We start from the raw sequence: 21,569 nt of genomic DNA, 5'->3' as shown, positions 1-21,569 counted from the left end.
AGGCGCTGCTACACAAACTGCCACTATTGCAGTCGCATCTATATCACTTTCTGTGTACTGTGAGGCGCAGTTATTGAGCAATGGCTACAGATCTGGTTCAAATTCAAGCCTCATGGTGGACGGTGCCATTGCATTCTTGAGCAAAGTACTGTACCTAACTCTGACTGCTCCAGTTAATGAAGAGGAGTGGCTGCAATAGATCCAGGGGGCTTAACAATATGGAAAAAGAAAGCAAGCCACATCCCATTAATGAATTAAAAATCTGAATACTTAGCACATAGTGAATGCAAGAATTTTAGTATGAATTCCCTAGAATCTTAGAAATACATGCTTGCACTATGTCTTTCTGCAAACGTTCTTGTAATAATATGCTTCTCAATAAATAATAATAAATACAAGTTCAGAAACAAGAACTTAAGGAAAGAGTGGGTTTCAGCTATGTACATGTTTTTGCATTGCTTATTTCTATCGCATAAGCTGATGATTAAGGGAGAGTTTGAGAGTCCCTGCTGCCACAGTCATTAATACACAACTACACAGAGACGATGCACAGTTGGCATTGTCTGAAAGACGCAGACATGGCAAATAGCGAACAGAACAAAAGCAAGCTAGAGGTTTCTGTATGCACTCGCATTGCAGAACAGACAGGCAGTGAGAAAGGCGAGTCAGTCTGAGTGGGCCGGAGTTGCACACAGCTGGGTGAGGGCGACAGATGTACTGCTGTTCTGTCAATCTAAATTGAAATTAAACTTTTCCGCACTGCCCAGGAAGAGATAGGAGCACACTGGTTACGTTGTGAGTGACAATTACGAACCACTGTAACTGCAATAACATTACTAACATACTAATAATAATAATAAAAATAATATTCAACAGAGGTGTGGTAGAGATGTCACCAGCAAAAGAAAGTTTATATGTTGGCTTAAAATAGCATTTTAGTACTTAACTACTGCATTACTGGCAGGCATTTTAAATGCTTTTTTCTTTATTTTTAAATAAGTGGTTAAAGTGTGTGTGGCTAATTTGTGTGGGGTTAATAAAACTCATTTCGATGGCTGACATTTGAAATATGTCAGAATCAATACTCAATGTTAATGTGAAGTCCTTAGATTGTCTCCTCCTGATAAAAGGAGAAAGCTTTATCAAGCCAAGTTATATTAAAAAAATAAATAAAATAAAAATAGAAAGTTTATATTAAAAAAAACGGGTGATAAAATGAAGCTGAAGCAGTACAGTACCATTCCTATGTTTTGTACAGCCTGGGACATTACAGATATAGATAAATACATATAAGCTGATTTCAAGCTAGACAGTTGAATCCGGGGCGACCCCAGGCAGAAAAAGAAGCGCTTTCACATTGTAATTTTTAACCCGAGACGAAACACTGAAGCCGGGGTAAAACACATTAATGTGAATCATAACCCGTGTACTGTAGCACAAGGCAAATGTGAATGCAAGAAGGGCTGAACTCAGGGGTGAGTCATCTCGGTGCCGGTTTAGAAGGTGTAATGTGAACACAGCTATAGATAAAAACAAAAACAGTGGTGTGGCTAGCCTACTTAATTTTTACAGCAAGCTTAATGTGAATAAAGGAACATAAGGTAATGGTAATAGCTGGTATTAATCCCAATGGATCCCAGGACCTTACACAGGTACAGCTACTCTCACATTGTACCATTTTTCTCCTGATGTGCTTGCTGTATTTGTTAGGGACTGCGTAGCTATCCAAGATCTGCTGTTGTCATGTGGGTTGCTCTTAGAACAACAATAGAAAACAGCAAATGCTTCAAACGGCATAATTAAAATGTTATTAGATAACCAATTAAAATTAAATAAAATTACATCAAACACTTACGCAAATGGAAATAAAAGGAAACTGAAAATGTTTGAATAATATATTATTGTCATTACGTTTTTATTATTCCATGATTTCAAAATGTAATTATTGTGGGAATAGACGCTGTTCAAAGCATGGCAGGTTTCAGTATCCCTATGGAGCAGGAGACTTACAGCAAGCCCATCTGAACAAAATTGGTAAGAACCTGTGTGTAAGACTGTTGCTAGAATTCAGTCTTACCCACTTGTCACGTAAAGCACAACATTCAGCACGAATAAAACTTGCATGTAAAATGCAGCATATACAAAGAAGAGGGGAGAGAAGAGATGTGACCTATTCAACAATTCAGATGTTTCTACAGTGACCTGTCAAATCTTGGTCCCCTCAGACACATAATCCACAGTAAACCCTTCACACAGCTGGGATAAGGTGGAAATTATGCAGAGGCTGAAGGCTAGAGCATTTCCATTATCCTGGAGGGGCACACTGTGCATGTGTACAGTCGTAGGAATAATGTACGCACAAGAACGGAAGTCTATCCACGTATGTATGAGGATCAGCAACCATGTATACTATACCAGTCTATTTAGCACCCCTTCCCATTTTTCACTCAATCATTTACTTCACACAGCCCATAGGGAAAGACCAACACTGTACAACACTGTTGCAGGATCCTGAAAGCTGCTGGCTCTTCCATTGCAACAAGTTGTAAGTAGACAGCAGCTCTGCAGACAGACCCCTGCACCACACATACAACCTGAGGTTTTGAAACCTATAGAGCTTTAAATTGGGTGGCATGGCACGATACAAAGAGTGAAAATGAAAATTATAGGTCCTTCATTTGCTCAGCTTCAGAAATATGGAAAACATTAATCTCAAACTTTAACTGTTTCAGACACTGTAAATGTGTGTATATGTGCATGTCTATGAGAGTGCATCTCTCTTGCTCTTACTGTGTGCCTCCACCAGCTCCATCTGCATGCTGTAGGGCACCAGTGGCTCAGGCAGCTCAGAGAAGAAGCTCTTCATGGCCCCTGCCACAGTATTCACAGTGAAGTCCTTCTCAGCCAGGTCCAGATTGTGATCTGCAACACAGGGTAAGCACTCTTAACAGTCAAACTTAACATAGGACTTTTGCACAATGATATATAGATATACTATAGATATATACATATAGATATAGATTTCCTTTTCATTTAATTATTTTCCTCCATCATACCAAGTTCGTTTTCCCAAAAGTGTCATTGTGCCAATTAGGATGAGAAATGATTTGAGATGCGCTTCCCTCACAACCAGTCCTGCCACACGCAGACTGAATTACAACAAAGTGTGGTTACCACACTCTTGCTAAATTACAGGGAGGATGTAATGAGAATGTCTAAAAATGGAAACATAATTAACAGCTTCATTTACAGATTAATTTAAACTTATTAAGCACCCTGGATGTGCTCATTAATTCGCTTCTCTTGATTCAACAGATGATTTTCTTGGGTACTGTTAAAACTGATACTGCATTGTCAACTGATATTCACATAGATCATAGCACTATAAGGAATATAGTTGCTTGTAAAGATACCTTGGATATCTAGAGTTACAATGCTTTTTTTGTATTGCACTTTCCCTTCCTTGATCATGCAGAAATATCAACCTGCTCAGGGCTACAACTTAAATTATCCTGAACTAAATGAGAATGAACCTCTTGTTTTATACTGCAAACCAGTCTGAAAGTATGCTTCATTAAACAAACCCATTTCAGATCATTAACTAGATCTCCTTGTAATGAGTGGCCAATGTAGGACCCTCCACTCCACTGAACTGGTGTAGGAGGGTGGAGAGCCATAGTGGGCTCATCTAGATTCAATTACTCCGGCAGCTAATGAACAAAACATATTTATATAATGTGCACACTTAAATGCATGTGAAAGCTGGTAGAGAGCACAGGACTGGAAAGTGAAGTGTTCTAATATAATACACTATAGAGAAGGTACAGCATGCAGATGCTCACACTGATGCCGCTGCCGCCTCTTTCTGCCATAGTGCAAATCAGGAGGGGTAACAGCTAATTCTCCTTTGCTTCCGTTTTGTTTTTATATTTTTTCACCATTTGTACCTTCCCAATTTGGAATAGTCAAATAAATCCAGGCAATAAGGCGCAAACTGAAACCCCTTTCAGGTATTAAGCAATTTACTAACTAAGACAAAAAATCTAGGTTTCTGACTATTCCCCTCTTGCATGGGAGTTAGGATTTATAGTCCACTGGGCAGTCCAGTTTGTGCCACATAGTAGCGGAGGCCTTGTCTTACCTTGGTCAAACTGCCTCTGCATGCTCTCCATTTCAGCCTTGTTCCCACTCACGCGATAGATCCCCTCAGTGCTCAGGCCTGCAAGACAACAAGAGAGGCTGTTTGTACAGCAGCAGGAGGGAAGGGAGGGGGGCACATCTCAGCCAGACTCTGCTACTCATGTTCATCACCTTCAGCCAGTTAATAGCTATTATGTTTCCAACACATACAACTTAATTAGAATTAGAGGTTCCATCGTCACCAAACCCTTTGTCACTCATAGAACCCTGAAAATCCAGAGTATGATGGGACACAGAACAGACCAGAGCCAATACTTTACTGTCGGATAAAGACAAGGTTTCACCTCCCCTATCTACAGTGCAGGATAAACACTCCGGAGACTGGGTACGAGGCGCGGCTGGCATATGGCAGTTCTAACCCAGAGAACACTGCTGTGCTACTGCACTGTCAGCTGAACACTCACTCTCTCACCTCCTGGTACCCTCGGGAAATGTCTGCTGAGCATTGAGGATAAAGCCTCACCTGTTTAGAAACAGCATTGAACTCACAGATCGCTCATATTGTTGAAATTAACAAGGCTCTACATTTGAGCAGAATGATAAAAAAAAAAAAAAAGGCGGGCCAAGCCGAAGTCGGGCAGGGAAAGTGTGAGAGGTTGCGACTGTTTTCAGTTTGAGAATGAGTGGGAGTGAAAGGAAGTTGGTAAGTGAGCACAGGAGAAGGTTCAAGTATGAGAGACTGTATGGGTGAGTGAATAAGTGTAAGAGTGACTGCAAGTCAGTGTGAGATTTAGTATATAGAGTGAGAATGAGTCCAAGTGAGAGTAAAAGTGAAAATGGGGGGTAGTGAGACAATTCATGAGATTGAGAGTGAACTTGAGAGTTAGTGTGTGAGATTTTGAGGGAGTCTTGCTTAAAGGCTGTGGCATATTAAAAGGAATATCCATAAAATTCCGCAACATTCTCGGCAAATGTTGTGTTTGTTACCGGCCAGGAGTTAGATATTGCTATTTGCTAGATATTCTAAGTATTCGATGTATTCATTGTTTACGCTAATGATCTGTTTTTTCTGTGTGGATAATGCTTAATGTTAGCACAAAGTGTCACTAGATATAGTACATTTCAAAGTGCAATGTTATGTCAATAAGGAGTTCAGGGACCACCTGCTCTGTTCACCAAAAATGCTTTGATGAAACACCATTAAAAGGTCTGAATGCTCATGTCCACTGTGATATACATGCCATCATCTACCAACAGTTGAAGATGACCAGCGAACAACTCCAATAATAATGCTTATTTCATACATGGTGATTAAAAAAATTTAGAGCAACAAAAAACCTTTTTCTTGGCTGACAAAGACTGACAGATCAATATAGATCGGCTCATCTGTTGAGTTTTTTCTTATATGTACAGCGTACATGCTAGTTTTTCTCGTCATTACCCATACTCATCCTAATAAATCTGCAATGTGCGAAGACAAGAACCTTTGCGTGCGCGTCCATTAGGAAATCCCCAAAAATCGAATTTTTCCCACGTCGTCATGATTTTGGCACATTTATGTACATTTAATCGTTTGAAAGTTATGACAATATTTGTCCGTTCTCGGAAACCTGAGTTTTACAGATCACAAAAAGACAAGACATTCATATGTGCACTGATCCTTGACAGACCCATCTGGTCTTACTCTTTACAGAGTCTTATTTTGCTGGACACCCTTTACTTGTTGAAAATAAATCTTCATTTAGGTCTTCACTAACACAGTCAATGACATCTGATTGTTTGGGATGAAATATATTAAAAAACAATATTAAAAATGTAACTGTCAGAAATAATAAATCATGTTACATGTTAGGCTATATATTTCTGATAACTGAGAATGTCAGTTCAATGTATTCTGGTGACAATTTTTCAAATTCAAGTATTTTATTCATTTAAAAAAAATAACACTTTCATATCATCCTTTGATGGTAAAAGGGTGAGGGAGACTTTGCCTTGTTGTATAGTTGTTTTATTGTGCTCCCAACTTTCATGACTGCTGTGTAATGTTAAAACATTAGCCGCTGATTGCAAAGGGAGGTACTTTAAATGCATGCAACTGTATCTCTCTTGAAAGATTAAGTAAGAATGTTGCAAAAGATGTGCAGATGCTAAGGGTGATTCAAATGAGAAAGATGATTTATATCTTTTAAGGTACGTGCTTTCATTAATACCTGTAATTGAGTAAATCTCTTAAGAATTGGCTGAAGGATTATGCTTTTTCTGTGTCCTAACTTACTATGATTTGACTATAAGGTTTTGACCTAGACCAAGTTATTAAAAGTAAATCAAAGGCTATATAAAAAAAATCTAATTGTCAAGGCTTTTTAAATAACGCTTGTGGTTCAGGACTTGCCACAGAGCTTGATGAGATAAATGAATATTGTAAGATTGCCCAAGATTTTTAAAATGATTAATTGGTACAGCAAAACAAAGATTGTTCATTAACACTGGTTGCCTTCTGTGATTAGTTTATCAGTTTCTTTAAGGCAACTGTCTTTAGCCCCAATTCCATTTTGAATCTGGAATTGGAGATACTGAAATAAATCCTGTGAACATGACCCTTAGTTTGTAGATTAATTTAGGTGCAAATCCGAAATTATTTAATGAGGGATCATAAATTAAAGAAACCATGGGATTTCATTAAGTGGCTTTTTGGGGGGTAATCTCACATTCCAGTAAAGGTATTTCAAACAGAACAGAACAATACAGATCTCTAAACATGATTGATAAAATATAAATCATTTACAAATACAAAAAGTGTGTACACTAGGGCTGCAATTATTACACCGTGTAACACATTGTTATTTATTTTTTTGTTCCTGGGTAGTAAGTGTTATTTCCTAATTACTTATGCCTCAAAAGTATAGAAAATGTCTATTATTCCCCACAAACTTTGCTTTTATGACCAGGACAGTGATATTTTGAAATATAACTATTCCCAATGAGAAAACGGGTGACTGTGTCTTTTCATTCACATAAAGTAAGAAAAAAAAAAACATATGAATCCAAATTAACATGTATTTATACTAAATACAAAAATGACTACAAAAGATTTAGAAGTGAATAGTGCACTTCTAAATCTGCAAATGTAAGAGTCTTGCATGAAACCACACCAGAATATGTAACTATTCTGCTCAACCACAACCTTGTTATCTTGCTTTATGAACTACAGCAGCTTCTTTGTGGTATCTAGAATGTATGCTGGTTGCCTATCGCTAACTATTTGTGGCATTACAGTAACAACTATATGATTATGCATATTGTCAGCTATCTGAAGATGAATGGTGTCATCCTTCACTGTTCATAAGAATGCATAAATATAAGATTGTCAGAAATGAACACTGTACACACTTTTGTACACACTGTGCTGCAGTAAAGTCTCTGTGCACCAAAAGACCATTTTAATTTAAAATATAAAATTATTGAACAACATATTGCCATGCACTTTATTAGTAATTATGTAATACAATAGACAGATTAGTAGCATAAAATCAGTTGCCTTGTGCTATGTTGCTCTTACTGATCATCGGTAACTGATGTGTCAGCTGACCAATGACAATTCCTCTGCAGGAAATATGGTTTTATAGAAAATAGCCAATTTAGGCGCAGACTATATAGATACACTGAATTTTCCACACCACAATTTTGAAATATTGTAATTTTGACTTTGATGCTTTGGAAATATTTTGTGACGAAAAGAAAAGAATGTTTTAAACCATGATAAAAAAAAAATATATATATATATATATATTACTTTGTAAATCAAGTTTAAATTCAACAGCATATTCAAAGACCTAAATATTTGATAGTTGCAGCCCTAGTGCACACACAATCATACTTACTGACTTAAATGTTAAGTCTCACTAAGTTAAAACCTGTTTTTCTTAATGAGAAGGAAAAAAGGGGGAGGGGGTAATGCAATATAAAACCAGAGTGCTAATTTAAGTTAATAAAACAAGTAAATTAAATGTAAATACGGCTGGTTGTTTGTGACATTCAAATTTTACAAATATGGGTAAGTGTTGATTTATTTAGAAGAGCAAAACAATACAGTTAGATGAAAGAACATGTCATCATAACCAAAAAAACAGGGTAAAATATATTCATTTCAGCAGTGTGTAGCAATGCGGCAGATCTAATTAATACTGCTGTGTGCAAGCTGTGTCCATATTGGTTGACATTTAAAATCATTTGCTGTGGTCTCTAAAGAACACTAAGGAATGTGTACCTCTCTATGTACACACACACACGCTATAGGAAGTATTCACCCCCCTTGAATTATTTCACATTCTGTTGTTACAACCTGACATTTTATGCATTTAAATAGATTTTATATATTAGAAGAAATCATACATTCGAATAAGTACTAACATATTGCTGTGCTTCAGTCGTAGATGTTAAAGATTTTAAACAATTTACTTGTGGCACCTATTTCTTTGAAAACCCAGATTGAAATCTCTGGACTAGAGCCTGCCAACCTGCAATTAGAGCAGAGATCTATATTTATTGAGCCAATCGGGGTCTTTGTATTTTACTGCAAAGCAAACAAAACAAAGTAGGGCAGATAACCTGATGAAGAAATTACTGCCTCAACAATAAGCAGCACATACTGACACACACACATGGTGGACAGACGTGCATAGATGCATTAACACTCACACACTTACAGATGCACTGACATACTGACTCTCACATCGCACAGATGCATAGAAACAGAGCGCCCCTGACTGAGCAGGCTGACAGCAAGGAGCGTGTGGATGGAGAGAAGGCCGCTTGCTGACTGAGGAAATGAGGAGGCTCGCCAACACATCAGGCCACATTGATTTCCTCTCCCACGATCAATTATCCCCAAAGCTTTTATACAGTGGCCAGGCCAGAGCAGACAACTACAACAAGGCGGAGAGAGAGTCTGAGACTAGTAATTGTTTTGTAGATGCGGGAGAAAGTCAGAGGGTGGTTGATGCATCAAGATCACCGATACCGCTGGGCAATTTAACCCCTTTAAAGACCCCATTCTCAAAAGAAGAAACAATTCCCCATCACAGAGACAGAACATAAAGTGGCTGTTGAGTAAAATGTACCAATGACACAGAAAAGCCATGTCTGGCATAGTGTTTTAAGGATACCAAGCTTGAACTATCCAGCTAATGATGGTTGTCAATTAAATGAATCCTCTTAAATCTCTGATATTGAAACTATATAATTAGTATTGCCTATATAATATTTTCCAGTACAGGCCAGGGGGATCCTTGATTGTTTCTACAGCAGTTAAGTTGACAGGTCATGTATGACATTCATGGCGTGCTACAGAATCTGTCACATGAGCAAAGTAAACTTCATCAGTTCCCTTTTAGCCTGTGTCTAATTGATGTGCAGCGATGGAGAGTGAGGCTTGGGGGAGGTTGTTGAGGGACTGGAAGAGAGGAAGGAAGGGCTGGTGGTCAATGCTAAGAGATTGGGAGAGTGGATGGAGTGTAAACTAAAGAGTTGAGCTAAGGGAGCGGGAGAGAGAAAAAGAGAGGAGGGGGAGTAAATGACTGGGAAGAAAAAAGGAAAAGGGGGAGGGGGAGTACAAAAGGTATGTCTGAGGCACTGGGAGAGCAGATTGGGACTGGGAGAGAGCTTTTTTTTTTTTTTTTTTTTTTTTTTTTTTTTTTTAAAGGGGGGGGGGATGCTTGCTTTCTGGGAGGTTTATAAACAGCTGAATGCTTTCCTGGTTGCACAACTTTGCCCTCAGGCTGTTTACAGTGTGAAAGTAAGGCCTATATTTGAAGCAACTTCCTGTTTCCACAGGCCTGGAGTCTGGGAACAGCTGGACCACATCAGGGGCCTCTCAAATCTGAGCTCTCCCTCCTTCCCACTCTCCACGATCCTTCTCTCCCTCAGCGCACTCTTTACCCCGAATCACAGCCAGAGGAAGGCAGGAAGCAAGGCTGTCAGTGAGCAGACGAGATCAGGTACCTCACAGAGAAGCTGCAGCAAAGTTGCGCTAATGCCAGATAATCAGGGGTTTACCATCCCTGTAATCCGATACGCGATTACTCCCCTCTCTCCTCTCAATCTGGCTCACTGATTTACTGCGACAGACAACGCTCAAGACAAACATCACAGGAGATTGGTGAAGACGCGAAACCTTGGGAGTCTGGCAGAATGAATGTGCGGGCAGTTCTATGAAGCTTGCTTCCCAGCAGGCAACTGAATAAAAAACAGCAGCTGTCCCAAGAATATTGACACCTCCCTGGTAAATTTAACAAGATTTTTGTGGTTTAATTGTGGTTTTAATTGAGGTTTCAAGTGGTTTCCAATGGGTTCAACATGCTTTCACTGTGCTTTACAACACCGAAATACTTGTCCTGGTATGCCCATGGTCCAAAGCTTATAAAAGACCATGGTCGAGTGTGGTAAAACTGAGTAAAGGCATGTCCAAACCACAGGAAACCACTGAAAAACCATGTTAAATATGCACAAATCCCATGTTAAATACGCCATGGTAAAGCTGCATAAGGACACTGTCTGCATGATCAATGGAAACAACCCTCATTGGAAGAAACACTAATTCAAATTCAGATGCCCTATTAATGAAGAGAATATAAAATGACAAACCAGCCAAGACCACCAAAAAAAAGCTAATGCCTTTTAAATGGTGCGTATACACTAATGGACAGACAGATGCAGCATTAGTACATTTGTGGTGAGGATCACTGTGAATCAGAAAAGGACAGTGACTCTAGAAGCAGTTGGCAGAGTAGTAGAAATCCATCAGAAGGGCACAGCTTCTATATTGAGTTGCTTACAATTGGCAATCTGTAGGGTAATTTCATTTGTTTTGGCATTCATTGCCCTGTGGACTGCCATGCTTTCACCAGGCTTTCCAGTGCGCTTGACTACAATACCTACAACCCTATTGTGAGAACTGTCTGCAAGGGCTGTGCAGTACCACCCACTTGCAATAAGGTGGTAACTTGGTAAAATCAAGGACAATACAGCACAATCTGGGGAAATAATCAGGGGAAACAACTGCAAAACTGCAGATTTATCATGGTAAACCTAAAGGTTTCCTTCATCCCTACACACGGACACCTTGGCTCTCCTATCTCAATGATGATGACCTCTCCAGATTGTAGCCACATTAAAGATGTTAAGACACAGAACTAAGACACAGAGCTTTCCCCCTGTTCTGCGGTAATTCCCAGGTCTGGCTAATTAGAAGTGAGTGCGAAGCTGTAAGAATGTGCTCTGACAGCCAATTACAGCCTCTCGCACTGCCCATCGATCCTCCTTTCCTTCTTCAGTTACATTCTGCACTACAGACTGTCCACAACTGCAGATGTACTTTTAATTACATAAAGGGACATTAAATACGCAAGTATTGCCCTTATAGCAGAACTGTACAAGCCAACCGAGTGCTTTTTAGACAGAAGCGCCTATTTTAATGAAACCTTAGTATTGTATGTTATATTGACCTGATTAAAAATCCTAACACTGCTTTCCATAAAACTTGGATTAGTTCCAGCGGCTAAGAGATGTTGTATGTTCAGCTCTTTCAATTTAAATGTTGGATTATACACAGGTAAATCCAAGTCCTATTTTTTAGGGTACATTATTTATTATGGGTACAGAACTGAGAGGAAGTCACACAGACTGGTAAGAAGGAGGGAGGAAAATTATGGAAAGAAAAAAGGCTAAGGAGAAGGAAGGAAGGAAGGAAGGAGGATGACAGGAAAGTAGAAATGGACAGGGAAAGCATAAATGAGGAGGAGGAAAGAAATGAGCAGCAAAAGAGATGCAGAGGGAGAATAATTGAGAGAGAGACAGCGAGAAAAAAAAATAGCAAGAGAAGACTGCAGGAGAAAGAGACTACAAAACCACGTGAGTGTGCTGTGCCAGGCTGCCGCTCTGCAGCTAACTGGTTAATCTGCAGATCTCCCTCTCGGCTGTTATTCACAGGCGTGTTTGCCTTCCTTCCAAGCAAAAAGATCAGCCGGCCTCTAATTTCCTGCTCCTGATATCGATCTCAATGAGGGAGCCATCAGGCAGAAAATTACAGCAGCCTAGCATCCCGCTAGGACATGACAGAGGCAGTGCTCCACAATGCAGCCACACAACACAGCCTGGCACAACACCACACCACATCATACACTCCCAGCAACAACTGTGGTGCAGAAAGAAAAACCTTCTCAGTTTAAGGCTTGAAATTTAGGTTGCGGCATAGCAGACTTTCAGGGATTCAGATTCGTAAAATTGATCTAATCTGTTCATATGATCTCTTAAAAGATCAACATTGATACAAGGACCCAGGAGGGCAGGACAAATGGAAACGGAGTTTAATGGCATTCAGAACAGGAAACGGGAGATGCTTCTTCATGCAGAGAGTGACAGGGGAGCGGATCAGACTACGCAACCATGTAGTTTAACCTAAATGCTTGGGATCATTCAAGAGACTATGTGATTCTGGGATCATTACATTACTGCAATTACAAAATGAGCATGATGGGTCAAATGGCCCCCTCGTTTGTAAACTTTGTTTCTTCGGATGGTAAAGAGAAGTCTATCAAATTATTAGATTATTTCCCATTTAAGTTTCAAATGTAGTATTGCCCAACTCTATACTGTATGCCATTTGCAAAAATATTTAGTTTTTATCAATTGCTTAAGACAATTGTGTGAACAGTGGACAGTGTATTTCAGCATGTACCCCACAGTCTTTTCATTGGAACTGACCATCTTGTTTTTAACAGTAAATTACCCATTTCAATAGTTTATAGTTGTAATCCAGGTGAATCAAAATTAACAGCACTAGCAGATGCCTAATGGTTAAGAAAGGACAGCTTGACCTCACTGCCTTTGGAATACAACAGAGGTCTATAGGGCAAGATAAAGTCCACTTAAACTAGCCTCTTTGGATAGATCTCAACCAGCACACAAGAAATGTTTCTTTCCAGAGAGCACATGAATTCTGGCGTGAAAACAAAAACACGTGAAGCAGATGTGTTTTCATGCTTCATAACAACAGTGGTCCAACAGTGCCTACTGGAAGAATAACTTTCACACATTACATTAAAAATATTATAATACCTTATGATAATCTGTCTTCCACTGTCTGTGTGCATGTGATTAATGCTGCCTTGTTTTACGAGGTTCAGATAATTCAGCCACTTGATGTGCATTCGAAGAGACACCTGCCACGACAGAGCTTGGATCACAATGGCATCCCTGAAAAATACAGCAAGTCTATCTAGACAAACTAGTCTATGAAACACTGCTGTTGTAATTTAGCCTTATCCATTTAAACATGTAATGTAAATCTTGACATTCTGCACGGCTGAAACTCGCATTACAACCAACCATTCTCAGAACATAAGGCAAGAGCCAAATTCCCCTACAAACTGATCTATCTGCTTAATTGCTAGTGCCAGAGAGAACCGCAGGGTTATAACCGAGAGGCCATCCCTTTGTTAAAATGTAGTTTTTCATAATAATATGCATTGCCTGATAAGCTGTAAATGGGAGAGTTCATTTTTCCCTATGTGCGATTCCTCTTTTAATTGTCTTTAATACAGACAGATACACCCACACAGTTCAGACAGTCTCCTGATCAGACTGACTTGACGAGCGAAGAGCAGAGCTGGCTGGTGGATGGCAGAGTTGCCCCAGGTGCAGGCTGTGCTGGAGTTGGAACAATAAAGACATTCAAGCAGTGGGTTTCAGCAATTAACACCTTGCTTTTCTCCAAGCGTTAATTAAAATGCAATAATCTGCAGTTTAAGGAAGAGCCTGAGAATCCAAACTGCAATATGCATCCTGTGATAATGGCAGAAACGGCAGTTGGCAGTATGCACCATTTACAACACAAAGGATCCATATTTTTCCTACTTAAGTCATGCAGCTCTAAAAAGTGAACTAGGGGAAGTTAAGTACTGCAAGAAGAATCAGGTAAGTACTTCACGCTCTGGGTTGCCAAAGAGACTCAAGAATAGCCTAGCAACACATAACCTACCCATCATTAGCTCAATAGTCATAGGAATGGTTAGATCGGTTAACCCTTACAGTACAGCTTTATAAATGTTTTATAAACCTGCCAGGTGAGTGCAACCTGAATATTTGGTTTCTGGATGATTATTGTAGAAGAAATGATATACATATACACACACATATATATATGTATGAGACTGTATATGTCTGTGCATGTATAGTGTATATTACACACACACACACACACACACACACACAGTGCCTATGGAAAGTCTACCCTTCTTTTCTAAATATTCACCTTTTGTTGCCTTAAGATATTTATTTTTCATTTATTTACACTTCCTACCCCACAACTTCCAAATCTGCAGAAAATTTATAAAAAAATGTAAACTGAAATAGCTTTGGAATTCTAAATTAGCTCAGGTGTATCCAATCACCTTCAAAATCACACACCACATTAAGCAGCCTCCAAGCAAGGAGACTGATCAGAGAGGCTACCAAAAGGCCAATGGCAACTTTGCAAGAGCTACAAGTTTGAATGGCCCAGATTGGTCCAAGTGTGCATGTGACAACAATATCCCACACACTCCACAAATCTGGCCTTTATGGTAGGGTGGCAAGAAGGAAACCATTACTAATGAAAGCCCACCTAGAATACCACGAAAACAGGAGATTCTGTAACCATGTGGGAAAAAGTTTTGTGATCTCATTAAACTAAAATGGAATGTTTTAGCTTAAATGCAAATCCAGCAGAGTGCATCACCCAAAGGACACCATCCCTACTGTGCAGCATGGTGATAGCAACATCATGTTTAGGCATAGGCATGTTTCTCATTGGCTAGTACTGGGCTGTCTGGCTTTTGTGAGGATAGAGGAGAAAATTAATGAAGCAAAGTATACAAAAGTACTTGAGGAAAACCTAGAAGTTCATGTTTCAGTGTGACAATGAGCCAAAGCACACAGCCAAAGCTACACTGGAGTGGCTAAGGATCAAAAAGGTTAATTTCCTTGAGTGGCCCAGTCAGAACCCCAACCTAAAGCTTAAACAGTTTTGTAAAGAAGAATAGTCACATATTGCCAAATCTAGGTGTGCAGAGTTGTTAGAGATATAGTAGTCAGTACAGACTCACAGTTACAATTGCTTCAACCAAGTATTAACTCAGGGGGGTGGAGACTTATCCAATTATTCAAGTTTCATATACATGATGTATATATTTTTTTCAAAATAAAAACTTTGTTCCCCTTAACAGGGTGGAGTATGGAGTGTAGATAAGTGGAAAAACATCCTAATTTAAATGCATGAAACTCTGCAGTACTGACAACCAACACTAAAGGCACTGCATATACACAAACACAAATATAATCGATATATACACACATACCCACCCACACACACCCACACAAATACTGGCATTCCGGAGCTAAACGTACGGCTCAATGTCAGAAAGCTCTGCCTCAGTTGCAGGTCATGGGTCCTCCAACAGGATAATGACCCAAAACACACATCTAAAAGCACCCAAGAATGGATAAGAACAAAACATTAGACTGTTCTGAAGTGGCCTTCTATGCCCTGATCTCATTCCTATTGAACCCATCATTTTTGTCCATGACATTTTCATTTGTTTTATTATTTACAATATAATGTTGAAAAACAAAATCAAAAGCAAAGTCTGATTTCTATTAAATATGGATTAAACATTGGTGGATGCCAATTACTTTTGTCAGTTTCAAGTTATTTCAGAGGACACTGTGCACCGGTTTCTTGCAGGTTTGAAATGAGTATGCAGGGGTTTGATTTGTGCATTAAAGATGGCTGGTACCTGTACACCTAAAAGACAGACAATTGCAAAGTATGTGAACCTCAGCCTGTATTCAGTATGGAGAGATAGCAGAATTGGAGAGAAGGGATTTACAGGCTTGTCTCTCAGTACAGCTGCACAGCCGGTCACAGTCTAGTGAGCTCCCTCGCATCTCTCTCTCTGCCACCCCGCCCACCTCTTAGCACAGCAGCACCTGAGTTCCCATCACCTATTAACTCCACACAGTGCTCTAGCACATACATCCTTTAACAGGAAGCTAGAACTAACGATTTGTATTGTTTTCAAAACAAACAGCTATGACATCTTTTTCTTGCCACCCACATAATGATGAATCAACAGCGATTATGATCAAAACTAGCAGAGGAGAGGGAGTGGGGTTAGAGAGAAAAAGGTCTTAGAATAATAACCTTACCTGAAAAAGAGAAGAGGAATGCATTAATAAACGTTTAGCTGAGAGAAGGCATCACACAGGAAGGAATAACAGTTTTGTAGATTGGCAAGAGTCACACCAGAGCAATAATGACAGTAAAGATTACAAATCTTTTCTGTGCAGCAGGACTTCAATGGGTATGCCACTGACCTAAACTCCAAACAATGGTTTCCACCAAAACTGAGTTTCTGGGAGGTCTGTGAAATCACCGTAAAGCACATGCGCCGTCTCATCTTGTATACTAGTTAGTACATTCTTTAAAAGGGGCCGACTATCTGATCATCATGCAGTTGAAATCAAGTTGTTTATTAGGGCTTCTTAAAAAAAAAAATCAAAATCATAGTTCATAGTTGTTATACGATTATAATTAGAAGCATCAGAGGTGCAAATATGTCAGCCTGGACTGCAGCCTGTAGGCCTCACACTGCACAGCACACCCTGCACTCCACACACAGGCTTCTACTGTACTGGTCCACTGGCTTTTGACCAGTACCATCTAACTGAGAACACTGTCAGATACATTAGGTAGGCTGTACCTTTCCACTGAGAACTATCCAAGGTCCTGAAGACTCGTGATCAAAGCCCTTATTGCTATATAAATGAGCAATGAGAACTGTCAGGACAGTATGTGCGTGCGTTGATATGAAGAGATATTTCTTCTTAACATGTACATGTCAGTATAATATTTGCTATGGTTAGTAGATTTCTGGTCTGATAATAATGTGGCATAATTCAGGAGCAGGGAGTAGCTGAGCATGGTTTGGCAGTCATGGGGTGAAATAAGAAGTTTAAGAGAGAACTACAGAGTATGACTTCATATCCCCTCTGTCTGGTCCACATTCACTGATCCCCATGCCCTTCACAGCCAAACCTCACCCATGCTGCTGAGTTTTGATTATCAGCATCTGCTTAGCTTTTTCTTTTTTGTGTGTTAAACCTCCTCACAGTAGAGAGGGGAGGAGGGTGATAAAAGTGCAATGTACAAATTTAGCAGCAATGTCCCTTTGCAGATTAATATGAAATGGTGCCGTAAAACGAAGTCATTCAGTCACACGAGCCCACAGATGGGGATAGTTGGCAAGGCTGTAGGTTGTGCTGACTGGAACAGTGATGAGCAGAACATCTAGCTCTCTTGTGTTACCTCTTGCTGGGCCTAGCTCCCATGCACACAGTCTGTACGCGAGAGTCTGGACCGTAAGAAGAAGAGACACTCTGGTCACACTGCCTCCTTTGAAAATTACACAGCAAAACCGTTTACAAGTGTTCTTAGTAGTAGTAGTAGAATAACACTGTAAACAAGCATGCTACAGTTGAGGGTCAAATGCAATGAGGGGGGTATTTATACATTTTAAAAAAGAAAATACAAATCCTGCATACCAGTTATTTTTAACCAGGGAATTTGTTTCTATCCTTCTTAAAATCCTTGTTATGTAGGAAGTCAGTGTGGTGAATTCTCTTCTGCAGATCTAGTATAATCCCATAAAAGATTGTTCAGAGATTGGTGCAGATTAGAAAATTGACCCCGTTTATGGGTGAAGTGGGTAGTGATATGTGGAGGAGTGGAGGCTGATCTGACTGTTACTGTTACTGCTCACAGGCCCTCAGCACCGGAGTCCCATGGCATGTGAGGGGGAGAACCTCTGGACTGTTTCTGGACTGAGGCAGGATGGCACACAAACACTGTGCATACAACTCTGCTGCTGCAGAACGACTGGTGCCGACATGATCCTGAGAGATCCTTCCTGAAGCAATATTTTTGGATGTATCTATTTTTTGGCTTTACTATAAGAAACTTCACTGCATGCAACTGACCGACAAAAACAAACTCTGAACAAATGCCCAAGATGGAGTCTCAGATCTGGCAGAACTACCAACAGGACTGCGAGGACACGGTCAACCCCGTGACAAGAGGACAAGTGGTTACAGCTTACACCTAAACTTCACGGCTCACCATTTCTCTAGCCAAAATCCCATAAAGCAAAATAGACAAACAGATATGAACGGATGTTTCAGGAAATCAGAACAGACTCATTTAGAAGCAACAGACTGGAACACAGCCCTGAAGATTAAAAAAAAAAAAAATAACCACCCTCTTCTTTTAAGGATTACAGATAGACTCCCAAAGCCTAGAGCACTTTTTGAACACAGGCCTTTCTATTCTGATTCATCGCCCTATGCGAGTACAAAAAGGGCGCTTCAACATATTTTTCTGTGTACTCATCAGGGCGTATGAAAATGTCCTATTGGTCCCAGAACAATCCAGTGTTTGAAATGCAAACATAAGGTAATGTGAAGAATTAAATAATTAGGTGCTGCATGGATCACAAACATATCCAATTTGTGGGTCCCCAGGACTGGAAAAGAGGTATAACATTTGCATTTCAAAACAAAATCATTATAAATGTTTTTGCAATTTACTAAAATGTATGAATTTACACTGTAATCCTGCCTGTGTTTATCTTCTAAGACAAGGAAAAAAAAAAAAGTCAAACGTATTGAAAGACTAGATGATAAACACTTGCAGTGCTCCATTACTAATTTGTTTGTGTGAAATGGTGCTCTTGAGTCTAGTGCTATACAGAAATGTTCTACCCTTGGGTAGATTAAAAATGTGAAGGAAAGGCAGTTTTTTGATTAAGTGTGTTCTAAAGTGAGCCTTCTCTGCCTTTTTGCAATGTTTATGATGCCATACATTTTACAGTCCTGCATTTCTGTGGATAAGGCAAGCCCAATCCCTTGTCTGCCTTTACCATTGTCTCTACACACAATACAACATCCACATCAGTATTACTACATCCATGTTTCCATCTGTATTTTAAACTAGTCAGAGCTCTTTGCAGTTTTCCTACTGGTGTGTGTTTTGTACCATTTCTAGCAGGCTTTGCATTACATGGGTGTACAGGACAAGGTTAGCTTAATCTGCACTAGTGAAGTACTAGTCAAAACTAGGTCAAAATGTGAATCTACTGTTTGAGATTATATAAATATGTGGATTTTATTAGTTATTGTGGAAGTAATTTAATTTTCTTACATAACCCCATATTGATTCAATCATAAAGCTGGTTTTCAGTCTCTCTCATTTGAATGCCTTGCCCTCTTCTTTCTATAGTCTATACAAGTGGTGGAATAAGAGGTTTAAATCGATTGCAGTCTCTTTAATCCGAGCAGAATGACAGACTCCAGGAGAAGAATATAAACTTGGGGGGAGGGGCTCCCAAAAAATATCCAAGATTGAAGGAATTTCTCCATTCTGAATGGAAATACATATAGCCAGAGAGGTCTGATTCTCATTCTGGGCTCATGGAAACCAGGCTTTCCATTGCAGCTTGCCTAGTTCATGAAGTCTGACCGGTCTCTGCAGAATGACCTGAATCGGATCATTAAAACCCTCAGCCAGGCAGAGGTACCCTCACTTGGCCAAGCTCAAAAACCCTTTGGGAAGTCCCACAAAACTTAATTGGCTTTTACAAATGCTTATGAGAGGATGATTAAAGACTGGAAAGGTTTTCAAAAAGAGACTGAACATGTAGCCTAATTAGGCCTAAATAAGTATGAATTATCAGTCTTCGCTTGCATGTTGATCTAAAGTATTAGAACAGATGATGGTTCCTACAGCCTTTATTATTGATTTCAATACTTTCACAAATTTGTTGTCAGTGATACTGTGGAAACAGTTTGCCAACACTCCAGATCACCTTCTCCTGTGTAAAGCCTTTCAAGCACTTCCCATTTCTAATATAGTTGACAGACTGATACCAGTTACCAACCAAATATTTTTTCTCTGCCTTCAGCTGAAACACTATGTTTATGGACAGAATGAGAGTGCCATGCCATTTTTTAATACACAGATATAGAACCACTATGAGAGGAGAGAAACATTAAGCACAAGCCCGAAAAGGCACAAACACAGCAGTATCTGCAGATGGTTGTTCAATGCCAATGTTTACACCAGGGGCAGGAAAGCACTGTGGGAAACCAATTCCAAGGTTTTCTGGGGGTGCATGAATTTTGAAAAGCTCTGTGCTTTAACAAGGATTCTTAATAATTTGCAACAAACATCAATCACCACACTGAATACACTGCTAAAGAGCCCCTACAAGTCAGTGTCAGAGTTACAAACTGCCTAGCTTGCAGATCAGGAGGGCAACCAACCTGGTGTTCAAACACTTCAGTGTCAATGGTATATACACCTGTGTGAAATTCTGTTCTACATAAAGCTTATCTAAGTTTATTCAAGTAATTTTATTTCAATTTGTTGCCAAAAAAAAACAACAACAACATGCTAATAAATTGCATTTCTTTCCTAAGTGTGGTATTTATTTGAGCTTGGATATGGGGGGGGGGGGGGGAGGGGAAGTAACTTTACTGCATGCAGCATTTACTCCGTGTTTGGCAGTCACCCACCTCAGTGCTTGTGTACCCTACCTGTGGCTTCGATGTATCGGATGCACTTGTCTATGAAGAGAGGGATGGGTTTGTCTTGGGACACCACATTCACCAGCGGCACACCAAAGTAGTTGCTCTCCAGTGGTTTGGAAATTGAGTGCCGTGGCTTGGGCCTGGTTTTCTGCAGGAAAAAAAGAAAAAAAGAAAAGCATTAATTGTTTTCTGGGTTTACACACACACTTGCAGCACAGATAATTCACCCCAAAAAACTATTTAAGAATCCCATGTACTCATCAAAACATAAAAACTGATATATATGCCCAGAAGTCCAACAGGAAATTGGCAACATTTTAAACCAGATTGCTCTGCGTTTTAATTCCATCCCTCTACCCCCCTCCCCACCCACCCATTTGTAACTTACCTACCATGAATGGTCTTTGGTTACACTTTAAAAATAATTTGAAGAAATTAATCTGTTTCAAACATTTGTTTTGTTAGGAGTATATCTACTGGTGGTTAGAGGAAAAGATAACATTTTCATAAAGAAGCAGTTTTTTTCTACAGGCACCAAGGAATGGATTGTAAGGACCAGACTTTGAACCGATTCTAAGTGCTCTGCTTCCGTCTCCTAACTTTTATAATATTCACTCACTCACATTCACTCACACCTTCAATGGAGCCGGTACACAGAAGGGCACTCCCTCACCTGCTCTGGTTTCTAACTTCACTCATCAGAGACCATACGTTTGAAAGCACTACCAGGAAAAGTTGCACAACACACA

At 39.7% G+C, this 21,569-nt stretch overlaps 1 protein-coding gene across 1 annotated transcript in view; it reads right to left on the bottom strand.

Moving 5' to 3' along the window:
* arhgap35a (Rho GTPase activating protein 35a) overlaps positions 1-21,569 on the bottom strand; it is a 76,287-nt gene that overhangs the window by 9,342 nt on the left and 45,376 nt on the right. The window contains exons 3-5 of the mRNA XM_066704111.1: positions 20,827-20,968; positions 4,142-4,219; positions 2,791-2,922 (exon numbers count right to left, since the gene is read on the bottom strand). Coding sequence (XP_066560208.1) covers positions 2,791-2,922; positions 4,142-4,219; positions 20,827-20,968 — 352 coding nt within the window. The remainder of the gene's footprint in view (positions 1-2,790; positions 2,923-4,141; positions 4,220-20,826; positions 20,969-21,569) is intronic.

The sequence above is a fragment of the Amia ocellicauda genome, chromosome 5 (genome assembly GCF_036373705.1).
Source record: "Amia ocellicauda isolate fAmiCal2 chromosome 5, fAmiCal2.hap1, whole genome shotgun sequence".
Taxonomy (NCBI): domain Eukaryota; kingdom Metazoa; phylum Chordata; class Actinopteri; order Amiiformes; family Amiidae; genus Amia; species Amia ocellicauda.
Note: the sequence above shows the minus strand (reverse complement) of the source record. Positions and strands in the feature narration are given on the sequence as shown.